The 13,031-nt window shown below is 41.7% G+C and overlaps 1 protein-coding gene across 1 annotated transcript in view; it reads left to right on the top strand.

Moving 5' to 3' along the window:
- The first annotated feature begins 498 nt into the window (after positions 1 to 498).
- The window catches only part of exoc4 (exocyst complex component 4), a 143,964-nt gene continuing 131,431 nt past the window's right edge, over positions 499 to 13,031 (top strand). Inside the window, exons 1-5 of the mRNA XM_085436359.1 lie at positions 499 to 596; positions 1,428 to 1,617; positions 3,394 to 3,588; positions 7,498 to 7,691; positions 12,809 to 12,918. Coding sequence (XP_085292485.1) covers positions 517 to 596; positions 1,428 to 1,617; positions 3,394 to 3,588; positions 7,498 to 7,691; positions 12,809 to 12,918 — 769 coding nt within the window. The 5' untranslated portion in view covers positions 499 to 516. The remainder of the gene's footprint in view (positions 597 to 1,427; positions 1,618 to 3,393; positions 3,589 to 7,497; positions 7,692 to 12,808; positions 12,919 to 13,031) is intronic.

The following is a 13,031-nucleotide window of genomic DNA, read 5'->3' as shown; positions in this document are numbered from 1 at the left end:
TGTTCTAAAAGGGGTCAGCTATTAACTCACTGACACTCGCTCTCTCGCACATTATTTCCTTTCCCAACCTTTCTTTATAGGTCTCAGGAGAACTGAGCTGAAAATGTTGCAGTGAGATTGTTTTCTTTTTGTGTGCTAAAAAATGAGGAGAAAAAAAATTAAGCCTACTATCATATATTCCTCATCATCACCACACCACACAGTAACATAAACAGTGTCTCGAGATTTGATGAAGATTAGATTTGAGAAAGGATTATTACAAAGGTGATTATTGAATAGCTGGTCTTCAGTTGGAGTATTGAAGTAAACTCACATCTTTACTCAAAAATAATCAGGGCTTATTGTTATAACAGGTATTAATATAGTTCCGAATAAAAAAGGTTTCGGCGATAAGGCGTGCGATAAGAGAAGACAGAGGAACTGAGAAACACTTTTTAGGTTCAAACTACAACTCCCAGAATCGCTCGGTGTAGCCTCGCGGTTCTGTCTTCCTGTTTGAGTGCCGCAGCTGGAAAAATGGCAGCTGATACAGGGAGATACAGGAGTGCAGTTAGCAAAAACAAAGACCCTTCTGGTCTTCTCATCTCTGTCATTAGGTAAGACATGTTAAGTTTTTTTATATGTGCGGGTAAGACGTCAGAGACACTTGAACTGTGCTTGCATTTGTTCTCAGATATGGCTTGACAGCTACCTTTAATGCTAAGGCTACATTTTAGCTAGCTACATCCTTCCTGTTTTGCTAAATAAATGGAGAGAGTTAAACCTCACCTATTTTATTTGAGTTAGTATATGGGCAAATCTTAATAGCAGTTATTTTGTTTTTTGCTCAAGCCAAGATTACTTACGACTAAAGTTTATTCACCATTATTTGGAAAGCGACTGTTTTCTTAATAAATATTGACGAGAAATTGAGAAAAAATCGTGGCAAAGCAAGGTGCTGTTTATTGGTAGGCTGGATTTTCTATATGTCTCTTACCATAAGTTGCTAATTGTTGTGAATTGACTTCACAACACTTTCTCTGCAGGTCATAACGAAGGAAAAAACATAAACATGATAAACGAGGCACACATCGCAATCGTCGTTGCAACCACCATTGTTACACATGCAACACACTATTTTATTTATTCATTTTTATCCAATAGCGCCACCGTTTTGTAATACAGGAAACTGTGTTCTTTACTTTATATATAGTTTTAGTCTTGCCTAAAAAAATGTATGAAAAGCACAAACGTAATTGCATATAACAAAATCCATACTCTTACTGATATATCATTAATTTTTCTTTTTTCAACTGTAAGGTGGATTTCAAATACAATTTCCATTTTTGAATTCAGGGATGCTTTTGTCTTCTCTTAAACAACAATGCTTCCCCCAGATTCCCTTTGTGGGTTAAAATATTTCTTCCTTGCCTTTTTGTTTGATGCAGGACTCTATCCAGTAGCGATGATGTGCAGGACAGGGAGACGGAGAAGAGTCGTCTGGAGGAGGCTTTCGAGACGTGTGATCGGGATTTAGACGAGCTGATTGTTCAGCATTATGCCGAACTCACCACTGCCATCAGGACCTACCAGAGCATCACAGAGCGTATCACCAGCTCCCGCAACAAGATCAAACAGGTAAATTGGAGAGGGATGTACACACACATAGACTCGTGTTTTTTTTAGATAGACTTCAGAATGGTGGCACCAAGTTTTGTTATTAACAAAAAAATATTGTTTTCATACATTTTCCTTTATCTCTTTATTCATCAAAACTACTTCTTATGTCAGTATTATCTTTTTTTTAAAACCTTTTTTGAAGTTTCTAAGACTAATATTGCCCACTTAACAGCATCTAGCTCAAGTCAGTATTCTTACAATCAGCAGAATGATGTTAAATGCCTCAGTGCTGCTTTTTCTCAGGCGTAATCTAATGCAACCAAAATGTGTGGATATAGTCCTGTCTTTAAACTACTGAACTTTCATGGTCTACTTGTACCTGCTTAAGTTCTCTCCAGGTGCTGTAGTTTGCTCCTACAGTCCAAAGACACACATATTCAGTTAATTTATGATTCTAAAATGCCCAAAGATGTGAATATGAGCATTACTTGTCTTTTTCTCAGTGGTATGATTTTTCTGCTTAAGTTTGGGAAAAAAAATCGCCATCTGTATTAAAACATCAAAAATTGATGTCAAGCACTTTCAAGAGCATGCCAAAGCAACACGTTCCCATATAAGTCAAACCGTATATTGTTGGCCATTCAAAACTCTAGCTGTGATGGTACAGTGTGATGACAAATTTCCCAAATGATACAGATGCATTTCAACAGCTAGCAGTTCAATATTCAGGCGACAGAAATGTTACAGTAAAATGTCCAGGATAGCCCCACTTTTCAATCACAACTAGTGCATTTCTGCTACATTTCTTTGTAATGCTTAGATTAATTCCCTTGTCCACTTGAAAAGTCCTGAGGTTTCAGTGTAGTCAAGGTGTGGTCCTAGAAGTATGAGTGTGGCAACCCTCTGTAACAGCTTAATGAGCTGGTCCGTATTATTGCTGGTCCATGTCTTTCCCCACTATCATTGCTGTAGCAGTCATTGTGGGGAATCACTCTAGGGAATTAGTGTAGGTATTGTGATTGGGGAAATCACTGTACCGACAGCACAGAAACTCAGTTTCCCCGAACCTCCTGTGGGCAGTAGCTGCCAGTGTGATCAGCTAGTGGAGATTCACCGAGAGTATAATGCAGAGAAAAATAACCTGTAGATTTGTAAAAATTGACATGCACACCAAGAGGACTGTATAATAAATAAATTGAGTTCAATTGTAATTATTTTTGTTTATTATTGCACTTTATTATACCTGTGCTTTGCCATTAAAAGTGTATTTAATGAAATTTTCCTTGTATTCTAATTGCTGTATGGTCCCAGGTTAGCTGCCTAACTGCCTAATTTCAACCTAAAATCCACTGAGTTGATTAGCCACAGTTGAAAACAATTGTGTTGGTGTAAAAGGTGTTTAACTTAATTGTAAATACATTCAGCTCACTTATGTAACAAATTAAAAAATAACTACAGAGAAATAATGACTGTGTTAAGGAAGTGTCTCGCTCATTTTTCTTCTTCAAAGACGCCTACACCTAATAAAAATGTATGTCTGTTGATGAGCGTCTAAGGCAGTATTTAATTTAAACACTGTAAATGGCAGACAAATGCATTGTCTCTCTGTGCTTTCTTTCCCCTTACGCCAGCTTGTTGAAGCAGTAAGCAACCCTCCCTTAACCTGTTTATGCCAGAGATTTCTTCTTGTTAAAAGAAAGTTTTGTTTTTCCATCCCCACTGTCATCAAATGCCTACTTATATGGAGTTTTAGAATATGGCTTGTGTCACTGGACATCTCAATCTGTCCTACAGGTCAAGGAGAACCTCCTGTCTTGTAAGATGCTGCTTCACTGTAAAAGAGACGAGTTGAGGAAGCTGTGGATAGAAGGCATCGAGCACAAGCATGTTCTTCAGTTGCTGGATGAGATCGAAAGCATCAAGCAGGTCCCTCAACGCCTGGAAACTTACATGGCAAGCAAGCACTACCTTCATGCCACAGACATGCTGGTGAGTAGAGTGATGGCTGAAGATGGGATTCGTAGAAGTGTAATCTTGTGCCTTAATATGTGTGAGATATACAGTGTTTAAAAATGGAAAACCCAGAAAGATTGGTGGGAAATATGTCCTTTTTTTAAAACATGTTTGATCTTGCTTGTTTTTTTTTATGGATGGAAAAACGGAGAAATGGAAAAGGGAAGAGATTTTTGTCTTGTTTCTATCGACATATCAAGCAGGGACCCATGGTGTGCACAGTATGCACACATAAACACCAGTATTTATGAAGTGCTGCTGCTGAAGATTGATTTCCTGGCACCTCTCATCTCTTAAAAGAACCTCTTTCTAGCCTTGAACAGTCCAGTGGGTGCAACCCACATCAGTTAGGGCGCTGCAGGTGTGTATGTTTGCGTGTACGCATGTCTTTTGATGTATGTTTTGCAGTATGCGCAGCAGGGGAGCTGAAAGATGGCATTGAGGACTAAACGACCAAGCTCTGTGATCTCTCTGTTTCTTACCTTTCTTTCCTTTTTCTCTCTGCCTTCCTCTGTCACCCCCGCACGCCTGCCTCCAGACTTTGGTAATAATTAGTTTGCTAGAATGGGGTTATCTGAGGAGGAGGAAAAAAGAAGAATGATGGTGCATCCATAGGACCATGAAAAATCCTCTTTGTGGGGGTGGAAAGAAGTGGAACTTCATTCAGCCTGTGCTCAGTCAGTACAGCATGTTTCAAAAAGGTTGTGGAAAGTTCACAGTCAGTTGGATGCTTTGCCTCTGTCTCTTCTCTTGTCAAATGTGCTCTACTTGATCAGGATGATGGCATTTTATTTACTTTTACATATCAAAATGGTGTTGGATGTACTCTTACCTTTGGCTCGGTTGACATATTTATGCAGTTCAGGGATGAATTATGTATGAACAGCCCACTTTAAGTAAACGAGACTCTGGCCAAGGACATTACTAATGTTTATAAAAATGAATTACCTTGAAATAACCTATTTGAATGATTCCACCAAACTTTAAATTAATTTTACATGATTTATTATTGACATGATGAAATAAATGCACCGTGTAAGCTAAAATGAAATTATGTTTTTAGATACTGGACACCTAGATGTCAAACAGCAATCTCAGCACAAGGTGATAGGCCGGCAGACAGCTTATATTTAAGATCAATAGACAATGAGCAAGTCTTACATAAGAACTATCCTGTTATTTCTAACCATCTGACAATCATCTAACTCTTGTCTGTGAATATAATGTTTATCAGTGCTCAACTGTTAAAAAATATTGGTCAAAAAGTTCATGCAGTAGTGATTGAAAACTCAAACCTGAGATAGATTTGGGCATCAAGTTCAACTTTGTGGATTTTTGGTGTGGAGTTATATAGATTTGCACAACTTCTCAGCGGAAGGCTCGCAAACATGGCTCTGCTGATGCTCAATGGATCCCGTCCAGTGTTTTAAAATGGTGTTCCTTCAACTTAATTTTTATTTTTTAGAAGAAGAGAAACTCAAAGGAAAGCAATTCTGTCAACTAAGGAAGCTGTTAAGTGAAGATTGTGTGCAATTCTTTTAGCCATACTCACAAACTGTAGCATGCACTGCAAGTCATGTCTTTAACCCCAGATGTTCTACCTCAGATGCCTGAGGTCCACAACCACTTGAGTGTTGAAAACATGAGCAAGCATGACCCTGGTCATAGATCTGATCTCTGATCTGATCGCTTTTGTACTTAGAAACTACCGTACGTACTCTTGAGATAAAAATTTCTGAAAACTCCTGGGTGGTAGCCAGAAACACATCCCTCTTCCCGAGTAAACTTTTTGAAATTTAGGTGTGGACAGCCAGAGAAGATGGTCTCAAAGGGGGAATAAAAAGGTTTAAATCAGTGTACACTAATTGTTGTGTATTGATCACACCTTGTACTGCACCAGGAGTAGAGTCTGTAGGAATTAACTTAATCTTACCTTATTTTTACCCTCTTTAAAAGGGTGCTCATAATTATACTAATGTGACTCCATCTTTCGCTTAAGTCTCTTCCACATGTCTGAGCCCCTCCCAGGATGTGAAGAGGAGATGCAAGCAAAGTATTGGAGCCTATCTAATGTATTTGATATAAAAAATATTTTGATGAATTATGCACGATATATTAAAAAAAAAAAAAATAGGGGAATTGTCAATTGACTCAAATGCATTGAAATGTAGGGTGTTACCTTGAATATCAGCCTTTTTGAGGCTATATATTTGCTGTTTATGAGATAAGTGGATATGAAGTCACGGTCCTTTAGATTTCTACCATCTTCTCCTCATCTTGATATCACCCCTTTTGTAGCCTACATTAGTGGGATTATATTTGTTTTTGTTAAAGTAATTACTTGTGCATAAAAAAAGCAGAATTATGGTATTTAAATGAGACTCCCTCCCCACAAATATTACAGTTTGTGGTTGTCAAAGTGCCTTCACAGGATATATACATCTGTATACATCTGAGTTTTGTTGTTACTTCTCCAGATGCCTCCTCACGTCTTGTCTTGTTGTGGTACTTGGAAGATCCTGTGTGATGGTGGAGGGGAGATGATTTTTAGGGGATAATTTCTCTGTCTCTCTCACTATTCTACCATAGCTTATTCTCTTCAACATTGTGTGTGCCTGGGTTTTGTTTGAGGCTTATCTCTAAGGGTTGACAATTAGAATTCAGACTATGCTCTGTGTGTACTATTGAATGGCAGCCTTAGATCCCATGGGGTTGGTTAAAAACCAGACTGACTTTGGTTGTAGAAATCCTCTCCTCTCCTCTCCTCTCCTCTCCTCTCCTCTCCTCTCCTCTCCTCTCCTTTGGCTTCTTAGCAAATTCACAAGAGGCTTCATATTCTTCATTATGGTGACAGGCCTAGCCCCCTAATGTAATGATGTTAACCAGGCTTCCTCTGTCATCCCAGCCCAATGATAATGAGATCCCCACCACCGCTACCCCTATCCCCACCCCTGACTCTCACACAAACACATAAACGTTAAATGATTTACAGTCATACAATTACATACACAGATAATCAGACATTATATTAAGCCAAAGCAGGCTGATCACGCAGTGCATTATCTCATCTTCTCACTAATGTGGCTCTCATTTGCATCAACACATACTTGACCCATGCTCCCTGCCCTGTAGTCTGCTCAGCTCTCCCCATTCCATTCCCTTCTATCCTGCCCTGGCCAATCAAATATTATCGGCAGTGAATTTGGTTGTTGGTTTGCTGCCCCTGAAATGCACTCAGATATGCACATAAAATAGGTTAACACACATGTAGACCAGCATATTTAATCATGAAAACATAACTGTTGTTCATGAACTATGAGAGCAGGTTGGAAAAAACATGACATTTGCTAAATATAGGTCATGAATCAGGAGCACATGGTGATACTTTATTTACTAATTTATTTATATTTTGGAGGATACAAAAAAAATCATCCTCAATTAAATATATAAATGAAAAGAAATGATTACACTTATTCACCAGCTTCACTATTGCTTCCTCCTTCCGAGGAAGTTTCTCTGAGATTAAGTGTCATTTATTTTAAAGACTTCCTAACCTGACAGGACAATTGGACTGCTATTACAATGATGTTGCCCTCTCAGCAAATCTGGGCAGATGCTTCTTACCAAGGAGCGATGGCCACATTCATTCAATTTCCCAGTAAAAATTTCTGTTGGCAATTTGCCTATAATTTGAGTGTGTAGTTTTGTAGAAACATGAGGGGATACTTAATATAGCTTAGATGCTTCTGTCATTTCTTTCCTGCCCCCACTTTTGACTTGTCTTTTCTGCCACCTTCTTTCAAGTACAAAACATTGATACCAGACACAGCTATCTTTTGGTAGAGGTTGTCTGACTGGTTCTTGGCTGTAATCTGTTATATGTAGGTGACAGCTGTGGAGTCCTTAGAAGGCCCCTTGTTGCAAGTAGAGGGCCTTGGAGACCTGCGCCTGGAGCTCCACACCAAGAAGCTCAACATACACTTGGTGCTCATTGATGAGCTGCACCGCCATCTGTACATCAAGTCCACAAGTCGCCTGGGGCACAAAAACAGGGACAAAAATGCTGCTAGGCTTCCAGGGTAAGGGCCATGTTCTGTTTGAATAGAAATTGGACTGTTTTATTATTGTTAATTCATAAGTGCAAGGCCTTACATTTAGTACAGTTGCTTGACTTGTGGTCAAAAATGTCAGTTTTCATTTCATTTACATGATAAACATTGGTGTTCATATACTTGCTCCAATATAGCTGCCCATGCAGAAGAATGTTACACATATCATTACAGTGTTAGAATGAAACGCTGGAAAATGTCCAAGGCACCAAAAGCCTTTATTACTCGCCTGTTAAGTAGTCAACAGAAATGTAGCCTTTACAGTGTGTTTTTCTAAACTTTTCAAAGTTGAAATCATACTGATGTGCCTTCATTATAAGTTATCCCATTGCTGCTACAACCAAGAACAACTTGCCAATTATTTACTGCATGGAAACCAAGACCATTACAGACAAAAAAAACAATTAGACCTCCCTCATATAACTTGTTGCTCTGCTTCATTGTTTGTACAGTGTGCTGGGAAGATGCAAAAGAATGAGAAGCATTGCAAATGTTTATTGTTGGAGCCAAACAGCAGTAATTTACTCGTAACTAATTAGGTGTTCTGCAGTCATTATGGGTACCTCTGTAAGGACATCATATATATATATATATATATATATATATATATATATATATATATATATATATATATATATAAAAAAACACCCAGCACGCCCCTGCGGGCGGTTTATCCTTCAAGCTCGGGTCCTCTACCAGAGGCCTGGGAGCTTGAGGGTCCTGCGCAGTATCTTAGCTGTTCCCAGGACTGCGCTCTTCTGGACAGAGATCTCCGATGTTGTTCCCGGGATCTGCTGGAGCCACTCGCCTATCTTGGGAGTCACCGCACCTAGTGCTCCGATTACCACGGGGACCACCGTTACCTTCACCCTCCACATCCTCTCGAGCTCTTCTCTGAGCCCTTGGTATTTCTCCAGCTTCTCGTGTTCCTTCTTCCTGATATTGCTGTCATTCGGAACCGCTACATCGATCACTACGGCCGTCTTCTTCTGTTTGTCTACCACCACTATGTCCGGTTGGTTAGCCACCACCATTTTGTCCGTCTGTATCTGGAAGTCCCACAGGATCTTAGCTCGGTCGTTCTCCACCACCCTTGGGGGCATCTCCCATTTTGACCTCGGGACTTCCAGGTTATACTCCGCACAGATGTTCCTGTACACTATGCCGGCCACTTGGTTATGGCGTTCCATGTATGCCTTGCCTGCTAGCATCTTGCACCCTGCTGTTATGTGCTGGATTGTCTCTGGGGCATCTTTACACAGCCTGCACCTGGGGTCTTGCCTGGTGTGATAGACCCCAGCCTCTATGGATCTTGTGCTCAGAGCTTGTTCTTGTGCTGCCATGATTAGTGCCTCTGTGCTGTCTTTCAGTCCAGCTTTGTCCAGCCACTGGTAGGATTTCTGGATATCAGCCACCTCCTCTATCTGCCGGTGGTACATACCGTGCAGGGCTCTGTCCTTCCATGATGGTTCCTCGTCTCCCTCCTCTTTCTTGGGTTTCTGCTGCCTGAGGTATTCACTGAGCACTCGGTCAGTTGGGGCCATCTTCCCAATGTATTCTTGGATGTTCGTTGTCTCATCCTGGACTGTGGTGCTGACACTCACCAGTCCCCGGCCCCCTTCCTTCCGCTTAGCGTACAGCCTCAGGGTGCTGGACTTGGGGTGAAACCCTCCATGCATGGTAAGGAGCTTTCTTGTCTTTATGTCAGTGGCTTCTATCTCCTCCTTTGGCCAGCCTATTACCCCAGCAGGGTACCTGATCACGGGCAGGGCATACGTGTTGATGGCCCGGATCTTGTTCTTACCATTCAGCTGACTCCTCAGGACTTGCCTGACCCTCTGCAGGTACTTGGTGGTTGCAGCTTTTCTAGCGGCCTCTTCATGGTTCCCATTCGCCTGCGGGATCCCCAAGTACTTGTAACTGTCCTCTATGTCTGCAATGTTGCCTTCTGGTGGTTCAATCCCCTCAGTTCTGACTACCTTCCCTCTCTTTGTTACCATCCGACTACACTTCTCCAGTCCGAACGACATTCCAATGTCATTGCTGTATAGCCTGGTAGTGTGGATCAGTGAATCGATGTCTCGTTCACTCTTGGCATACAGCTTGATGTCATCCATGTACAGGAGGTGGCTGACAACTGCTCCGTTCCGTAGTCGGTATCCGTAGCCAGTCTTGTTAATGATCTCACTGAGGGGGTTCAGGCCTATGCAGAACAGCAGTGGGGACAGAGCATCTCCTTGGTAGATCCCGCACTTGATGGTGACTTGTGCTATGGGCTTGGAGTTGGCCTCTAGTGTTGTACGCCACATCCCCATTGAGTTCCTGATGAAGGCTCTTAGGGTCCCATTGATCTTGTACAATTCTAGGCATTCCAGTATCCAGCTGTGGGGCATTGAGTCATAGGCCTTCTTGTAATCAATCCAGGCAGTGCACAGGTTGGTCAGTCTGGTCTTGCAGTCTCGGCTGATTGTTCTGTCTACCAGTAGCTGGTGTTTTGCGCCTCTGGTATTCTTGCCAATTCCTTTCTGTGTCCCGCTCATGTATTGACCCATGTGCCTGTTCATCTTAGCCGATATGATGCCTGACAGGAGCTTCCATGTAGTACTGAGGCAGGTTATTGGTCGGTAGTTGGAGGGGACCGGTCCCTTCTTGGGGTCCTTGGGGATCAGGACCGTCCGGCCTTCAGTTAGCCATTCCGGGTGTCTCTCGTTAACTAGCAGCTGGTTCATTTGTGCTGCCAGACGCTCGTGGAGTGCAGTTAGCTTCTTCAGCCAGTAGGCGTGAACCATGTCGGGCCCTGGTGCTGTCCAACTCTTCATACTGGAGACCCTTTCTTGGATATCTGCCACTGTGATGGTTACTGGACCCTGTTCAGGGAGGTCGCTGTGGTCTGCCCTCAGATCCTCTAGCCACTGAGCATTGCTGTTATGGGTTGCATCCTTCTCCCATATGCTCTTCCAGTATTGCTCCGTCTCCAGCCTTGGTGGTGCTGTTCTCTTATTGTTCCCTTGCCACTGAGAGTACACCTTTGCTGGTTCTGTGGAGAACAGCTGGTTTATTCTCCTGCCTTCTATCTCTCTGGTGTACCTCCTCAAGCGGCTGGCCAAGGCTGTGAGTCTTTGCTTGGCAGTTTCCAAGGCCTCAGGTATGGACAGCTTGCTGTATTTCTTAGGCACCTTATTCGTCGCACCTTTCTGCAACTCCGTTAGTTGGCTAACCTCTCTCCGTGCTACTTTGATCTTGCCCTCTAGCCTCCTTCTCCATGGAGGGTACTGCCCCTTGTGGCTGTTCAACTTGTAGCCAAGCATCTCACTGATCACTGCTGCCGTATTGTAGATCAGCTTGTTAGTGTCGGTAATCGTGGTTGTAGGTATTGCCCGTAGTGCTGCATTAACATCATCTAGCAGACCTTCTGAGGGTACTTCACGTAATCTTGGTAACCGGCTACGGGGGATCCAGGTTTCAAGCTTGGCCATGATCCTATTTTTCAGGTCAGTTCCTCTCGCACTCAACGATCCTTCTCCTATCGCACTTGGGGCTATGTACCCAATCTCGGGTGGGGGTGATGATATCTCCCCCCTGACCTGGCGTCCTGACTCCTCCTTGCCGTAGCATTTGTGTTGTACCTCGTCAATCTCTAGCTGTGAGAGCAGTCCCTTCTTTCGAATGTTGGAACACTGAGCTACTAGTTGTTTCGCCGTCATTGTGGATGTTGGGTATCGAAGAATCCATAGGTCCCTCATCCTATTCATGTAGCCCCTTCCGCCGGGGTTACTTGCGTAGTAGCATTCCAACAACGCCCTGTTTTCGTCCCTTGCCCACCGATGCCTTCTTGTTCCAGTAGCCCACTTTTCGTCAGGGTGCCCTGGTTCCTCAACACCTGACGCGGACCTTGTTGATCCGGGCGACGTCCGAGCCGGCATGCCTTCATATTTATCTGTCTCGCTCATGTCTGCGGTAGGCTTGCTTAGCATAGGGGGTCTAGCCTTAGGACCCTTACTGGATACAGACGCCCCAGGCAGGAATCGAACTTGCGATCCTCTGTTCCAAAGGCGTGTAGTTTAACCACTACGCTATCCAGCTGCTATATATATATATCTCTATATATATATATATATATATATATATCTCTATATATATATATATATATATATATCTCTATATATATATATATATATATATATATATCTCTATATATATATATATATATATATATATCTCTATATATATATATATATATATATATATCTCTATATATATATATATAGATATATATATCTCTATATATATATATATAGATATATATCTCTATATATATATATATAGATATATATCTCTATATATATATATAGATATATATATCTATATATATATATATATATATATATCTATATATATATATATATCATATGTTTGGTTTCCAGGGAACAAACCAAGTTTTAAACCTGGGAAACAATGTCCATTGCCAATTACTGAAAGTATCACAACATATACAGTTTCTCTTTGAACACCACTGATCACATGAATGAGATGGTAGGTTTTGCAGCAGCAAGGAGAATAATTTAAGTTCTTCCTTTTGTGACAGCTTATTAGGTATAATGCAAAACAATGGCTTTGAAAACACGGTTGATGCTGTGGCGTTCAATGGTAGGGATTCTGTGTGTGTGTGAGGTGCAATAATTATGGTGGCAGTGGGTTGGTGTGGTACAGTGATTTATTACTGAGGGTCAGCAAGTGACAGGTCCTGGCCTTCCTGTATTAGGTCGCCTCTAACAACAAGCCAGCCTCCATACACCCCACCCACTTAGCAGGCAGACTGTGTTTATACTGTTCGACTTAAAGGACCTGGATTGCTTCCACCTCCGGTTTAAGGCTTGATAAATGACTCATTGGGAAGCAGCACCAATCCCACCCAGAGATGCAAGGCTTTTGGTTTTAGTAGTAGATTGTTTTCATTAGGGAAGAGGAGGTTTAGCATTTGTATTTCTCTTTGCACGTACTAAACTTTTTGTATCTTTGTCACATATTTATGCGAGACCCATTTAATGCCTGGATTTGGTTTTTGGTGTTTTATTTCCTCTTCACAGCTCCATGGCCAAAGATGCATCTCCAATACCTGTGTTAGATGTCGGCAGCCTGTCTACCCCACGCAAGCTTTTGGATTCATCTCAGTTTAGCACACCTGGATCCAGCAGTGGTATGATCTTAAGATCATAATAAGGAAGGGAAGAAGAGGCAGTAACAGAAAAAAAATAAAGGGTGTTGGCTGAAAAGATATATTGAAAACAAAGTCGTAGGTAGAACACGGTT

This window comes from Copadichromis virginalis, linkage group LG17, assembly GCF_057382275.1.
Source record: "Copadichromis virginalis isolate Kocher_CV1m ecotype Utaka linkage group LG17, C_Virginalis_male_GT1.1, whole genome shotgun sequence".
Classification (NCBI taxonomy): domain Eukaryota; kingdom Metazoa; phylum Chordata; class Actinopteri; order Cichliformes; family Cichlidae; genus Copadichromis; species Copadichromis virginalis.
The sequence above is the reverse complement of the archived record's forward strand: the minus strand, read 5'-3'. Positions and strand labels throughout refer to the sequence as shown.